The sequence below is a fragment of the Vombatus ursinus genome, unplaced genomic scaffold (genome assembly GCF_900497805.2).
Source record: "Vombatus ursinus unplaced genomic scaffold, bare-nosed wombat genome assembly UNPS02014801.1, whole genome shotgun sequence".
Taxonomy (NCBI): domain Eukaryota; kingdom Metazoa; phylum Chordata; class Mammalia; order Diprotodontia; family Vombatidae; genus Vombatus; species Vombatus ursinus.
The window spans coordinates 25,657,601-25,672,367 of record NW_020954579.1 but is presented as its reverse complement, the minus strand read 5'-3'; the positions used below and the strand labels follow the sequence as shown (position 1 = coordinate 25,672,367).

The 14,767-nt window shown below is 37.8% G+C and overlaps 1 protein-coding gene across 6 annotated transcripts in view; it reads left to right on the top strand.

The window, feature by feature from the left end:
• The window catches only part of CEP112 (centrosomal protein 112), a 496,208-nt gene that overhangs the window by 111,748 nt on the left and 369,693 nt on the right, over positions 1–14,767 (top strand). For all 6 annotated transcript variants that reach the window (XM_027873031.1, XM_027873032.1, XM_027873026.1 and 3 more), the window contains exons 11-12: positions 400–518; positions 8,190–8,333. In XM_027873031.1, the coding sequence (XP_027728832.1) occupies positions 400–518; positions 8,190–8,333 (263 nt within the window). The remainder of the gene's footprint in view (positions 1–399; positions 519–8,189; positions 8,334–14,767) is intronic.

Sequence of the window (14,767 nt, the reverse complement as noted above, 5' to 3'; positions counted from 1 at the left end):
TATGTGTCTTACAACCAGAGTATCTGTTGCGAATGGGGGACCTAGAATAAATAAATATATGCATATTTCTATACTTAATCATGATAAGTGATATTTTTTTGGAAGGGAATTGGGGAGAATCCTATATTGTTCCTACTTTATATATAACCTCTTGATTATGTGTATTTTATCAGACCTTTTATCAGTTTAAATAATTGATAATGAAAATGGGCATTTAAGTCACCAGAAAAATATTTTGCATAATTTTTTAGAAAGTGACAGTAGAATAAATATGCCTAAGATTACCAGTTTATTAGGATGATCTTGAAAAATAAAATTATCTTTTGATTACTGTATTAAATTAGCAATAACTTTTTAAAGTTATATCTTAGATTCATCTCTTTTGATTTTGTTTGACAGTCCAGACTCTTATTCGTGACTCTCAAGTGATTAGAGAAACTAAAGAAAATCAGATTGTAGAGTTAAAAAAATTATGTGAACAAAGCACAGAATCCTTGAACAATGATTGGGAGAAAAAGGTAAAGTACATAAAATAAACAAATAAGAGATAAAATTTTGTTGAGTCATTTTGTGAAATGTTTTTTATTGATCAAACTCTCAAAATGTAATTATTTAAAGAATTGTATTAATATAATGTTTGTAGTGACTTTCTTATGCAACTGCTACATAATACTCAGTGATATCCACTTATAGGGCCCTTATAGTTGAAGATTTGAACTTTTTTTAGATACAGTCCTAAGACAATGGCATAATTTCTTGCCTTTTCCTTTAGTTGATCCAATAAAAATCTCATTATCCTGAACACAACCATTCAATTTTAGGAGAATTGCCTTTCTTTTGAAATTATCTGTAATTTAGATTTTTTTAAGAATTCACATTAATCTGAATTATTAAGACTGCACTTAAAGTTAGCAGCAGGCAGCAGAATAGACAGATAGCTAACACTTTGTTGCCATGGGGTCAGCCACATTGAGGACTGGCTGTGGAAGTTTAGTTTGGATAGATTCATGGGTTTGGGTCATTGTTTTTTTTTTTTCTCTCTTGTCTTTGTCTTTCCTTAGTTCCTAGTTTCCCTAAATTCAAGATAGTGTTTTCCTATGTTTGTTGTAATTACATGTAATGGAAAAAGTACTGGACCAGGAGTCCAAGAACCTAGACTTGAGTCCTGACTTCTACTATTTATTAGCTGAGTGACCTAATCTTTTTTTTTTTTGACTAGGCAATGGGGTTAAGTGACTTGCCCAGGGTCACACAGCTAGTAAGTGTCCAGGGCCAGTGCTCTATCCACTGCACCACCTAGCTACCTCAATAAAGCGTCTTTTTTTTTTGAGGCAATTGGGGTTAAGTGACTTGCCCAGAGTCACACAGCTAGTGAATGACATATATCTGAGGTCAGGTTTGAACTCAGGTCCTCCTGACTTCAGGGCCGGTGCTCTATCCACTGTACCACCTAGTTGCCCCTGAGTGACCTAATCTTCTCTGAGCCTTAGTTTCTTTGTTATCAAAATAAGTATAATAATATTTATGCTGTCTGTCTCACAGGATTATTGTGAGGATTCTGAAAATATACATGAAAATGCTTTGAAAGCTTTAAAGTGTTATGCAAATGTAAGGTGTTATTAATATTTGTGTAGTTATCTCATCTTCTATCTTTTCCTAACATCCCCAGTCCCTGATTTTCTATTTGAAATCTCTATATAGGAAAAGGGAAGAAGAGAAAGTTTTCACTCAATTTTTTGCTAATGAGCATATTGATATTTCCCTTTGGAGCAGAGAGCCTCATGTGCAGTAGTAATACAATAATATAAAAACAATGAAGCTATCAATAAATCTAACAGGTAGCCATGAGCACTGTTAGGTAATGCTCCCCCAACTGGTTAAATAGGAATCACAGAAGAGAGCAAGTGATCTGTAGTAAAGGAAGCCATGTTTTACCAGTGTCTTCTAGCTCCATGGCTTGAGGGGGCTGAGGTAAAATCAAGTATCTAGACAACTCAGACTATTGTGTGTGGTCCTTGGTGGTATGCCAAGGGTGAAGAGATCCAAGATCATGTAAGTCGTAATCAAACTAAAGCCTTAAGAGCATAAATGGATTTATTCATAATTTCAGAGCACTTACAGAATGCAGTTTACTACACTGTCATCACAAACAGATGGAATTTTACAGAAGTGACAGTGACACAAACAATTTGAATAATTTAATTTCTACCATTGAGAACGAAGATTTGTAAAGTATAAAGTGCCTGCCAAGATGTTACAACTTGGCCTTTGTTTCATCCTGGAAAATGTTACCATCACTTTGACGAATGGTAAAACTTCAGAATGCTGAAAATGTCAAGCAGCAAAAAGTACCTATTAGATAATAATGTAGACTCTTCCCAAACACATGGAATATTGATGAAAGGTCATATAATAATTAATATAATAACAAAATAAAAAATGCCATTATTATTAGGGATAAGGACTGAACCTGTAATTTCCCTGGTATCAGAAGTTCCCTGATGAGGAGACTCCTTCTATTAATGCAAATCAGCACTGTCTTTGTTATTTCCAGTTTTAAAGAGCTGCCTAGAGCTCTGAGAGTTTTAAGTCATCTTCTTGGGATTGCACAGTGAGCATGTGCAGAAGAGGAGCCCTGAGGTTGGCTCCAAGGCTGGCTCTCTATTGACTATTCCATTCTGCCTTTATTATTACTATGGGCAATCTTCTTTTTAAAAGGCTTATATTCCCAAAGTTCTTTTGAATAATTATTTTGGTTTTCAGGCTAAATTGCAAAAACCTCCTTAGACTCTAATGTACCAAAGTACCTTTACATGTAATGGCATGTAGGTTGTGTTCAGGGAAGACTAGCACCTCTGGTGTGAGGGCTGCCGAGCCCTTTTCAGGGCTGCTTTCCACCTTTGGTGTCCATCTGATCCACCTAACTGTCACGTGTCGCTCCAAGAAGCTGTAGCATGCCCACTGGCTAGACCCGGGTAAACCATTTCATCAGATTGCTAAACCAGGTTGCAAGTAACTGAGAGGTCTCAAACCCATCAGTGAGTTGGGGGTTGTCTACCCCAAGCCTGTGAAGACTTTTCTTGGTGGAATGGGTGGATGAGAATAATTTGTCCCAATGGTTACGAAGGCAGCTGAAGCAGGCGCTGTGGAGCACTTAGAGCTTGGTTAGACATCAAAGGCACCAAGATCATCCACTGCATCTCGAGCCATTACTAGCTGTCTTGACTCAGTCCTGTCACTGACCTGTGATGACTCTGGAGGAGAGTGAGGCCAAAGACTTTGTGCAACTCTGCCTCACTTAAATCCAATTTACACATGAAGCAAAGGACATCACTCATACCATTTTACCATTTTTACCTATCTCAGACTCCTGTGATGAAGTAGCAAGTGCTGATACACTGGGAGTTGTAGTGACAACCCTGCACATAGGTGGCCCAGGCCATCTTCTCACTGGAAGCAGCAGTGGGGATCGGTAGCCCCCTGTGTGTCTGAGCAGCCTTTTAAGAAGCACATTGCTCACTTCTTGGTATGAGGAAGGGGCTAGAAAAGGTGCCCTAAAAATTGTCTGCTTACCCAACCCTGGTCTGATTACCATGGCAGGTGGAGAGCCCATCCTGTGGGAAAAACACACACAAAAAAATGTACAAAAATTTCTGTCAGTTTCATGATGGTATGCTCACCTGGGTCCTGGATAATGGGCAATGCTCTTGTGCTTTCCCGGACACCAATGGAATGAAACAAGGCTGTATCCTTGCTCTCATTCTTTTTAGCATGATGTTTTCAGCCATGTTGTCAAATGCCTTCAATGAGGACAAACACGGCATCAAGGTCAGTAATGATGATAAATTCTTCAACTTGAAAAGGCTACTAGCCAAGACCAAAGTGGAAAGAGTGTTGTTGTGTGATTTTTTTGTTCGAAGATCGTTGTGCTGTTGATGAAGACTCTGAAGCTGAGATGCAACAAAGTATGGATCATTTCTCTGCTGCTTGTGTTAATTTTGGCCTAGCAATCAACACCAAGAAAACCCAGGTACTCCATCAGCCAGCACAACATGGAACCACTGGTTCCAGCAAAAGGAGAAGTTTTAAATGCTGTGGATCAGTTTGCTTACCTTAGCAATATACTTTCTAGGGATGTACTCATTGATAATGAGGTTGACGCATGCATTGCTAGAGCTGGTTTAGTGTTTGGGAGGCTCTGAAGGAAGGTGTGAGAGAGAAGAGATATTAGACTGACTACTAACCTGAAGGTCCACAGAACTGTTGTACTGACCTCATTGTTGTATGCCTGTGAAACCTGGACAGTATACCAGCGCATGCCAGAAACCTGAATTGCTTCTGTTTGATTTGTCTTAGGAAGATTCTGAAGATCATCTGGCAGGATAAGATACCAGACACTGAGATCTTTTCTCGAACTAAACTTCCAAGCATTCAAACTCTGCTTCAGACAGCACAATTCTGATGGGCTGGCCACATTGTTCTAATGCCAAACGTATTCTTGCCTAGAGTTCTATATTATGGAGAACTCAAACAGGACGAACACTCACCTGGTGGTCAGAAGAAGTGAGACAGGACACTCTCGAGGTCTCTCTGTAGAACTTTGGAATTGATTATGTGACATGGGAGACACTGGCACAGGACTGTTCAGCATGGTGTGCCGTCATCAGAGAAGTGCTGTACTCTATGAACAAAGGAGAATTGAAGTAGCTCAAAAGAAATGTGATATGCACAAATTTAGAGAATCCACCCCAAATGTTAATATGGACTATTTGTGCCTGACCTGTGGTAGAGCATCCCAAATTTGTATTGGGCTGATCAGACACAGTTAGATGAATGGTAACTCGACTCTAATGTAGTGATGTCATTTTGGTCCTCTTTGAGAATGAAGGACAACAACCAACCAACCACATGTACTAGGTCATTATAATTATATATTATAGTTATATTTATTAATGACATTGTAGTTATCTGTGTTTATGAACTTGGTTTTACTAGACTATAAGTTTTATGAGGGCAAGGACCATGTCTCATTCAAACTTTGTATATTTGCTTTGCCTGGGACAATACTCTTCATTTAAAAGTTTTTTAATAAATGCTTATTGAATTGAGACTAATATAAAGATATTTTAACTCTTCTTTGCTATGATTTATAACATTATTTCTGTGGTGTATGCAACCTTTGTTTTGACTTGGAATGCCAGGATACACCTTTATGTGAATGGAGACCAAACAAAGATTCAGATCCATTACCGATGGTGTGAAGCAATGTGGTATATCATAAGTCCAGTATTACTCAAGTTTTTCCTATGTGGCTGTGTTTAAGTATGCAACAACTAACATAGAAATTAGTGTCACAGTCTGTTTTGGGGTATATGATAAGCCCAACTAATCAGTCTTGCAAGCATGATCATCAGTCATGGTGTTAGGGACCTAGGGATTTGTGCATTGAATGATTGCTCAGAAGATACGCATTGAGGAAATATATCTAATCATGACATCATAGATACTGTGCAGTTATGCAGACTGATGGTAGAGCTTGAAGAATACTGAGGTTATGTTCAAACTTTTGTGATTGGTTAAGCCTACACATAGCCTATGATTTTTTCATTGGAAATAAAGAACTGAATGTTGTCACTAAATTTTGCTACTTAGGACAGAACATTCATTGTTTATGATGCATTGATCAGCAAAGACTTAGAGAATCATTTCATGAGACTTACGAAGTCTCTGTGAGGCTGATTCAGAATATGGCACTACACATAGCTTCAAGCTTTAAACCAAACTCAAAGTATATGGGGAAAAAACCCTACATTCATGTGGAAACTGGACTTAACACAGACAGTGCATCTGGCTTCTTTAACTATTTCATCAGGGCCAAATAGTGGAATAAATTCTACATTTAAGGATTAGCCATCCCTATTTGGTATGTATAGTCCAACTTAAGATTTTTGGGAGAATTTTTTTTATCCAACTTTACACCTATATACTATTTTATACGAGTAGTACGGTGAGGATTAAGGACAAGGAAATAACACCTTTATCCATTGCTCTTTGTACAAACAGTAATGTCTCATGATTTATGACTAATTATAGTATTGTTCAGCTCAGGCAGCATATGCAGAAAGTGCCACGGGAATTCCACCTTTATAATCTTTTCCTGATAGGTATTTTGGTATGAGACAGAAATGCTTACTCATGATTTAATTGTTTAAATTGAAAAAATGAAGTAGAAAAAGCGAAATGTTTCTTAATCTTCACATTTAATTTGAAAAACAATGTATATTTTGTGACTTTTGAATTATAGTCTGTGTATTTGAATTTTGTAATATTTCATTTGTCAATGGGTCAAGGATCTATAATTTTGTCAGTGCAGGAACTTCCTTCATCAGTGTAGACTGCAGCACCCCTATAATTTATTCTTTAAAATTTATTCCCTTTCTCTCTTCTACCTTGATTTTATCAGTCTAGGTAACTCCTGTTCAGGAAACTCCCACTAATGCAGATCATCAACTATTATGTACCTTCTGGTCTGAGAGAGTTGGCTGGAGCACGGAGATGTAAAGTCAATCAATTATACTTTTTTATTAATTTATTTTGATTTATCAGCAATCACTTCCATAAGCTTTTGAGTTTAAAATTTTTCTTCCTCTCTCTCCCCCCTCCCTTCCCAGGACAAAGTGCAGTCTAATATAGGCTATACATGTACATTCCTATTAAACATATTTTCACATTAGTGATGTTGTAAGGAAGAGTTAGAACCAATAGGAGGAACCAACAGAAAGAGGAAACAAAACAAAACAGAAGAAAAAATAGCAAATAGTATGCTTCTATCTGCATTCAAACTCCATAGTTCTTTCTCTGGATGTGGATAGCATTTTCCATCATGAGACCTTTGGAGATGTCTTAGATCCTTGCATTGCTGAGAAGGGCTAAGTCTATCAAAGTTAGTCATTGCACATTGTGGCTGTTACTGTGTACAGTGGTCTCCTGGTTCTGCTCACTTCACTCAGCATCAATCCATACATGTCTTTCCAGGTTCTTCTGAGGTCTGCCTGCTCATCATTTCTTGTAGTACAATAGTATTCTATTACATTCATATATCACAACTTGTTCAGCCATTTCCCAATTGAAGGGCGTCCCCTCAATTTCCATTTCTTTGCCACCATAAAAAGAGCTGCTTTAAATATTTTTGTACATGTGGGTCCTTTCTCCATTTTTATGATCGCTTTGGGATATAGCCCCAATTATACATTTATTAAGAGTTTACCATGTGATTGGTACTGTGATATGCACTAAAGGTACAAAGAGAAGAAATCCTTGTCTTCAAGGATTTTACCTTCTAATGTGGGAGACAACATGTAAATACATATGGAATAAATGGGAGGTATAGACTCTTGTTGGGAAAAGCCTCCTGCAGAAGGCAGCATTTGAACTGTGTCTTGAAGAAAACCAGGGATTCTGAAAGGTGCCATTGAGAAGGCAGAATGTTCCAATCATAGTGGACAGCCAGTGCAAAGGTGTGGAGATGGGAGCTGCATGAATGAATGTGGAGATGTGTACTTTTCCAAGTTCACACAGCCCATGTATCAGAGACAGAATATGAACCTAAATCTTGTTTTATTTCTGTTGGAGCTGGAGGCTTCCTTTCAAAGAGTTGCTGTGGCCCAAAAGTTCATCATCCTGCAGTCAACCTGAGAGGGAACTCCCTGAATTTAGCCAGTCAGCAAAAGGCTTACTATGTGCTTATTACTCCATGATAGGTCCTGTACTAAATGGTGGGAATATAAAGAAGGGGAAAATAGTCCCTGCTGTCAAGGAATCTACTTTATATTAGGGACAGTAACATATAAATCATCAAATACTTAAACAATATATGTAGAGCAGATAGAAAGTAATCTGAGGGGGGAAGGCACTAGCATATTTTTCAGGCAACAGACATATACTCTTTCATTGGGTCCAAGCTTGAAACTTTTCTGATTTGTTAGAACTTGTAGAATTAGTGCTCCACTGGGAAAGCCTTTGAGATTCTAAGGTTACTTGTATACCACAATGAGACAATCTAATATTACTTCAGTGGAGGCCTTAAAAAGATGGGGATTTTTTTTAAAATTGAAAACTGGGCAGTTTCAAGATGAAAACCCTTCACTAATGTGTTTTTTTTAATTAAATTTTTTGTTTTTATTGTGCAGCTTCACAATGTGGTTGCAGAGATGGAGAAAGAAAAATTTGAACTTCAAAAGAAACATACAGAGAATATCCAAGAGTTGCTTGAGGACACAAATGTTCGCCTTAGTAAAATGGAGGAGGAGTACATGGCACAAACAAAGGCCACGGTAAGAATTAATATACAGAACCTATAACTGAGTGGATTTTTTTTATACCATCAGTCATTGATAAGAGGATAAATTAGTTCTTTCATCAATTTAATTTTAGATTTCATTCCAGAGCTTATGAATCTGCTGATCTATTCATAGGATCCTATATTTAGAGCTAGAATGGACCTTAGGAGTCATTGAGTCCAACCCTTCATTTTACAGATGAAGGAACTGAGGCACAGAGAGATTGTGATTTGCCCAAGCAGATTTGGGTTTGAACTCAGGTTCTCTAACTCCAAATTCAGTGTTCTTTAATATTGTAGGATACATAGAAACTCTAGGGAAAGACATCAGGCATCTCCCACCCTCAGCAAATAGATGCAAGACGATGGTGGAATTGAGTGACAAGATCCAGCAGCAAAGGTGATAAAGAGCTAAAAATGTCAAATACAGCAATTATAGGCATCAAAAGGAATTTTCCACTGGCGTGGAGAGTGTGTTGTCTGTTACTTTGCCATTAACAAGTTAATTGACTTAACTAGGGTCACACACCAAGTACCTGAGGCTAGCTTCAATTCTTGGTTTTCCTAACTCCAAGCTCAGCACTTTACCCACTACACTGAGTTGTTTTTCATGTTGAAAGAAAATTTGGGAATTCATTTAAATCCATTGTTTCACATTTAGTATTGTTGCATTATCAAGACTTCACTGGTTTATTGTGGCTTTTCTCTTCTTTTCTCTTTTTTTCTTTTCATCTTCTGTTTTTTCTCCTTCCCTTTAGTGCATTATTTGACTCTTGCTCTATTTCCCCATGCTTCCCTGGTGAAATCATATCTGTTAAGATATGTTGCAGAACTCTAAAGGGTTATATAAATATTAGTTATTATTGTTATATACATTTAGAGATCTATAGTTGGGATATGGAATAAAAAGAAAGTTGATAAAAACAATTTTAAATCCCATTCCTCCTCACTTGATATAGATTGACAAATTTGTGTAGTTCCTCGGAATTCATTGTAATGTCATTGTTCATTGTTTTATGCTACTTTTCTTGAATTTTAAAAATCTTAACTCTTCTTCCTTGACCCTTGATGTGCAACTATTTTCTTTTTGCATTAATGATTTGATACAGTTTCTGGAATCAGTTAATGTTGTTCCTTAAAAAAAAGGGGAGGGGAATTGAGGAGAGAGGAAAATAGGGAGTTGAGAGAAATTTTACAAATTGAACTTAGGGGTCAGTTTGGTACTGAGGAGGAAAAAAAGCTGACGTCTCCTAAGAAGCATTAGTCAGTCAGCAAGCATTTATTATGTGCCTTCTATGTACCAGGCACTCTTCTAAGTGCTGGGATACAGAGAAAGGCAAAAAACAATCCCTGCCCTCGAGGAGCTCCTTTCTTTTCTTTTTTTCTTCTTCCCCAAAGAACAACAAATCAAATTCCATAGTAGTGAATTGCTACCAAAAAAAATCTACTGTACAAGAATTTCTAAGCCAAATCGATTTTTTCTGATAACTCTTCTGTCTTTCTTTCTACTATTCCACAAAATCAATACCAACATTCTCCTGTAATCAAAATATCATGAAATAAAAATACTCTAATTCAGTGTCAGAAATTCAGAAGTATATATCACATACCCTGCAGAATAACAAATTTATCTTTTTTATCTTTTTTTTTAAGGCAATTGAGGTTAAGTGACTTGCCCACAGTCACACAGCTAGTAAGTGTCAAGTGTTTGATCTGAGGCTGGATTTGAACTCAGGTCTTCCTGACTTCCAGGCCAGTGCTCTATCCACTTCGCCATCTAGTTGTCCCAAATTTATCTTTTTAAAAGAAATTTTCTCTGAAAACTTAATATCCATTAGTAGACAAGCAAGGTAATGAATATAATATATAACCTATTCTCCCCCCCCCCTTTTTTTTTTTTGGTCTGGACCTGTGATTTCATTAATGCAGAGAATTCCTAGCAAAGAAAATCCCCTTACCAGTATAAATAAATAAATAACTATTCTATAACTTTTAGTCTTAGAAAGATGCTTGGTAGTATTAAGAGGTTAAATGACTTGCCTAGGGTCAAATAGCCAGAACGTGTCAGGAGTAGGTCTTGAGCCTATATCTTCCTGAAGTCCAAGCCTAGGATCTCATTCTACCAGCTCTCTCTTTGCCACTGTGTGTTCTTTCTATCTCTTTCTTTGTTTCTTTCTTTGTCTCTGACTGCCTGTTTGTCCCTTCCACTTCCCTCACCATTTAGCAAAGTATATAAAAATGAATTTTAAAAATATATCCATTTGCCTTGAGTCCCTCTTAGCTTTTTCTCACTTTATTATTAGTTTTAAAAATATACATAGTTTAAAGTATATATACAGTGTTGACATTGCTTATCTTGTTTTGTATCACTTCTTGTAGATATTTCCCTTTACATATATTAGCAGTTCCTAACATCTCAATTCAGGTACAGTCCCTCTCTGCCTTATGTCAAACATCCTTAGCATTTTTAAAAATCTAATTTTATTTCTTCTACTAACAAAATTCTATTTTTCTTACTTCTCACTTTAACCCCCTTCTATTATAAAGAAAAAAAGAAAAATAAAACCCTTGTAATAAAAATGCGTAGTAAAACAAAAAATATTTCTACATTAGTCATGTCCAAAAAAAAATCTGTCAGTTCTCTATCAGGAGGTGAGTAGCATGCTTCACCATCATTCCTCTGGAATCTTGGATGGTCATTATTTTAATCATGGGGAAGAAGAAGGAAAGGGAAAGGAAAGGAACAAACATTTATTAAGTGCCTACTCTGTGCCAAGTATTCTGCTAATAAACATTTTATAAATATTATTTCATTTGATCCTCGCTCACAACTCTGGGAGGTAGGTGCTATTATGATCCTGATTTTACAGTTGAGGAAATAGAGGTAGCAGAGGTTAAGTGACTTGCCCAAGGTCACACAGCTAGTAAATATCTGAGGTGAAATTTGAACACAGACCTTCCCAACTCCAGGCTCAGTTCTCTATACTATTAAGTTTTATAAAGTTTTTTATCTTTACACTGTTGCAGAAATTTTTCTCCTGGTTCAACTCAATTCACTCTTCCTGTAGATTCATATAAACAACAATCCATTTAGATCTCTCTCAGTTTTTCTGAAAATATCCCTTTCATTATTTCCTTCATAGTAGTATTCCATTTCATCCATCTGTGAGGATTATAATTGCCCAATCTATAATAAAAACCACAAAGCAGAGCTCTGAGCCAATGGCACTTTATTTTTTTTGTTCTTTTTTTTATTAATAAATTTTTTTATTTTTAGTTTTCAACATTTACTTACACGGGATTTTGAGTTCCAAATTTTCACCCCATCTCGCTCCTCCCTCTACCCCAAGATGGCATGCATTTTCCCCTAGTCTGCCTTCCCTTCTGTCTCTCTCCCCCTTCTCTTATCCCCTTCCCCTTCTATTTTCCTGTAGGGTAGGATAGATTTCTGTACCCCATTTCCTGTATTTCTTAGTTCTCAGTTACATGTGAAAACATTTTTTTTAAACATGTGTTTTTAAAACTTTGAGTTCCAAATTTTCTCCCTTCTTCCCTCCCCTCCCACTCTCATTGAAAAGGCAAGCAACTCAATATAGGTTATACATGTGCAGTTATGCAAAACACTTCCATAGTACACATGCTGTGAAAAACTAACTCTTAATCTTCCCTTAATCCTATCCTGCCTCCTCATTTATTCTGTTCTTTCTTTTGACCCTGACCCTCCTCAGAAGTGTTTGCTTCTGATTACCCCCTTTTCCAATCTGCCCTCCTCTCTATCATCCCCGTACTCTCTTGTCTCCTTTCTGTTTTCCTGCAGGGTAAGACAGATTTCCATAACCAATTGAGTGTGTGGGTTTTTCCGTCCTTAAGTCAAATCCTGTGAGAATAAGATTCACTCTTTCCCTCACCTTCCCCTGCTTCCCCTCCACTGTAAGAGCCTTTTCTTTTCTGTTTTTTTTGTGAGATAATTTACCCCGTTCTACCTCTCCTTTTCTCCTTCTCCTATTATAATCCTCTCTCACCCCTTAATTTTATTCTCCAGATATGACCCTCTCATCTTCAACTCACCCTGTGCCCTCTATCTATCTATCTATCTATCTGTCTGTCTGTCTGTCTGTCTGTCTGTCTGTCTGTCTATCTATCTATCTAGCTAGCTATATACATACATATAATTTTTTCCCCTCCAACTACCCTAATACTGACAAAGGTCTAATGAGTTACAAGTATCATCTTTCCATACAGGAATGTAAACAGTTCAACCTTAACAAGTCTCTTACGATTTTCTCTTTCCTGTTTACCTCTTCATGTTCCACTTGAGTCTTGTATTGGAAAGTCAAATTTTCTACTCAGCTCTGGTCTTTTCATCAAGAATGCTTGAAAGTCCTCTATTTCACTGAATGACCATTTTTTCCCCTGAAGGATTATACTCAGTTTTGCTGGGTAGGTGATTGTTGGTTGTAATTCTATCTCCTTGGCCCTCTGGAATATTATATTCCATGCCCTGTGGTCCTTTAATGTAGAAGCTGCTAAATGTTGTGTTATCCTGATTGTGTTTCCACAATACTTGAATTGTTTCTTTCTGGCTGCTTGTAATATTTTCTCCTTGACCTGGGAACTCTGGAATTTGGCTACAGTATTCCTAGGAATTTTCCTTTGGGGATCTCTTTCAGGAGGAAATCGGTGGATTCTTTCAATTTCTATTTTGCCCTCTGGTTCTAAAATATCAGGACAGTTTTCCTTGATCATTTCTTGAAAGATGATGTCTAGGCTCTTTTTTTGATCATGACTTTCAGATAGTCCAATAGTTTTTAAATTATCTTTCCTGGATCTATTTTCCAGGTCAGTTGTTTTTCCAATGAGATATTTCACATTGTTTTCTATTTTTTCTTTCCTTTGGATTTGTTTTACAGTGTCTTGATTTCTCATAAAGTCACTTGCTTCCAATTGTTCTATTCTAATTTTTAAGGAAGTTTTTTCTTCAGTAATCTTTTGGACTTCCTTTCCCATTTGGCCAATTTTGCTTTTGAAGGCATTCTTCTCCTCATTGGCTTTTTGGACCTCTTTTGCCTTTTGGGTTAGGCTATTTTTTAAGGTGTTATTTTCTTCAGTATTTTTTTGGGTCTGCTTTAGCAAGCTGTTGACTTGTTTTTCATGATTTTCTTGCATCACTCTCATTTCTCTTCCTAGTTTTTCCTCTACTTCTCTTACTTGCTTCTCAAAATCCCTTTTGAGCTCTTCCAAGGCCCCTGGGACTGATTCATATTTTTCTTGGGGGCTTTGGATGTAAGAGCTTTGACTTTATTGTCTTCTTCTGGTTGTATGTTTTGATCTTCTTTGTCACCAAAGTAAGATAATGTAGTCTGACTCTTTTTCTTTGTTAAGGTAAGAGTCTGCTTCCAATGTGGAGAATGTACTGTCTCAAGCTTTAGGGGTTTGTACAGCTGTTTTCAGAGATACTTCTAGGGACCTGAAAATTTTCAGTTCTTCCGAGGTGGCATGATAAAGGGCGAGGTGTTTCCTCTCCACCACCACAACAAGCTCCACCATGCCAGCAATCATGCTCGCCCCAGGACCTCCCCTCAGAACTGTGACCCAGATGCAAGCATGGGCAAAGCAAGAGACTCCTACCTCAGCACTGGCAAAGAGATCCCTGCAATCCCCCTCTGATCAGCCACTTGATTCCCCCTCAGTTTGTGGGCGGGAAGCTCAGAAAGCAGCCGCCATCCTGGGGGTTGGGACCCTGTGCTTCTCTCTCACTACCACAGGCACAGACACAGACTTTTCCCACTGACCTTCTAAGTTGTCTTTGGCATTTGTGGGTTGAGAAGTCTGAAAACTGCCACAGCTGCCTGTGATTCAGTCGTCTGAGACCTGCTCCATGTTCCCTGTGGCCTGCGCGCCCACGCCAAACCACGCTCCTTTCCCTGCCTGGAGCAATATACCTTTCTGATCAACCATCCAGATTGTCTTGGGCTGGATATTTGTTTCACTCTGTCTTTTTGTGGATTCTGCTGCTTTAGAGTTTGTTTAGAGCCATTTTTATAGGTATTTGGAGGGGTTTGGGGGAGAGCTCAAGCAAGTCACTGCTTTCACTCCACCATCTTGGCTCTGCCCCTCCCCTATGGCACTTTATTAAAGGGTCTATGGTCCCCTCTAATGAAGTAGACCTCAGATCTTCCTCATAATCTGAGATGCCCCCTTCTTCCAGGACCTTGTTTTTGTGGGGTTTGATATCCAAATATGCAGAAGAGGCATGGTAAAATACAGAGTCTTATTGGTTGATATACCTTGCTCTTGAGGGCCAAAAATGATATATCGTGAGGGTAGGGGATCACAGGTTGAGTGAAACATGGGGTATCTCCACCGATTAAGTGGTTATAACATGGTCACCTGCTCATGTTGGAGAAGACAGAATGGTCCAGAGGTACA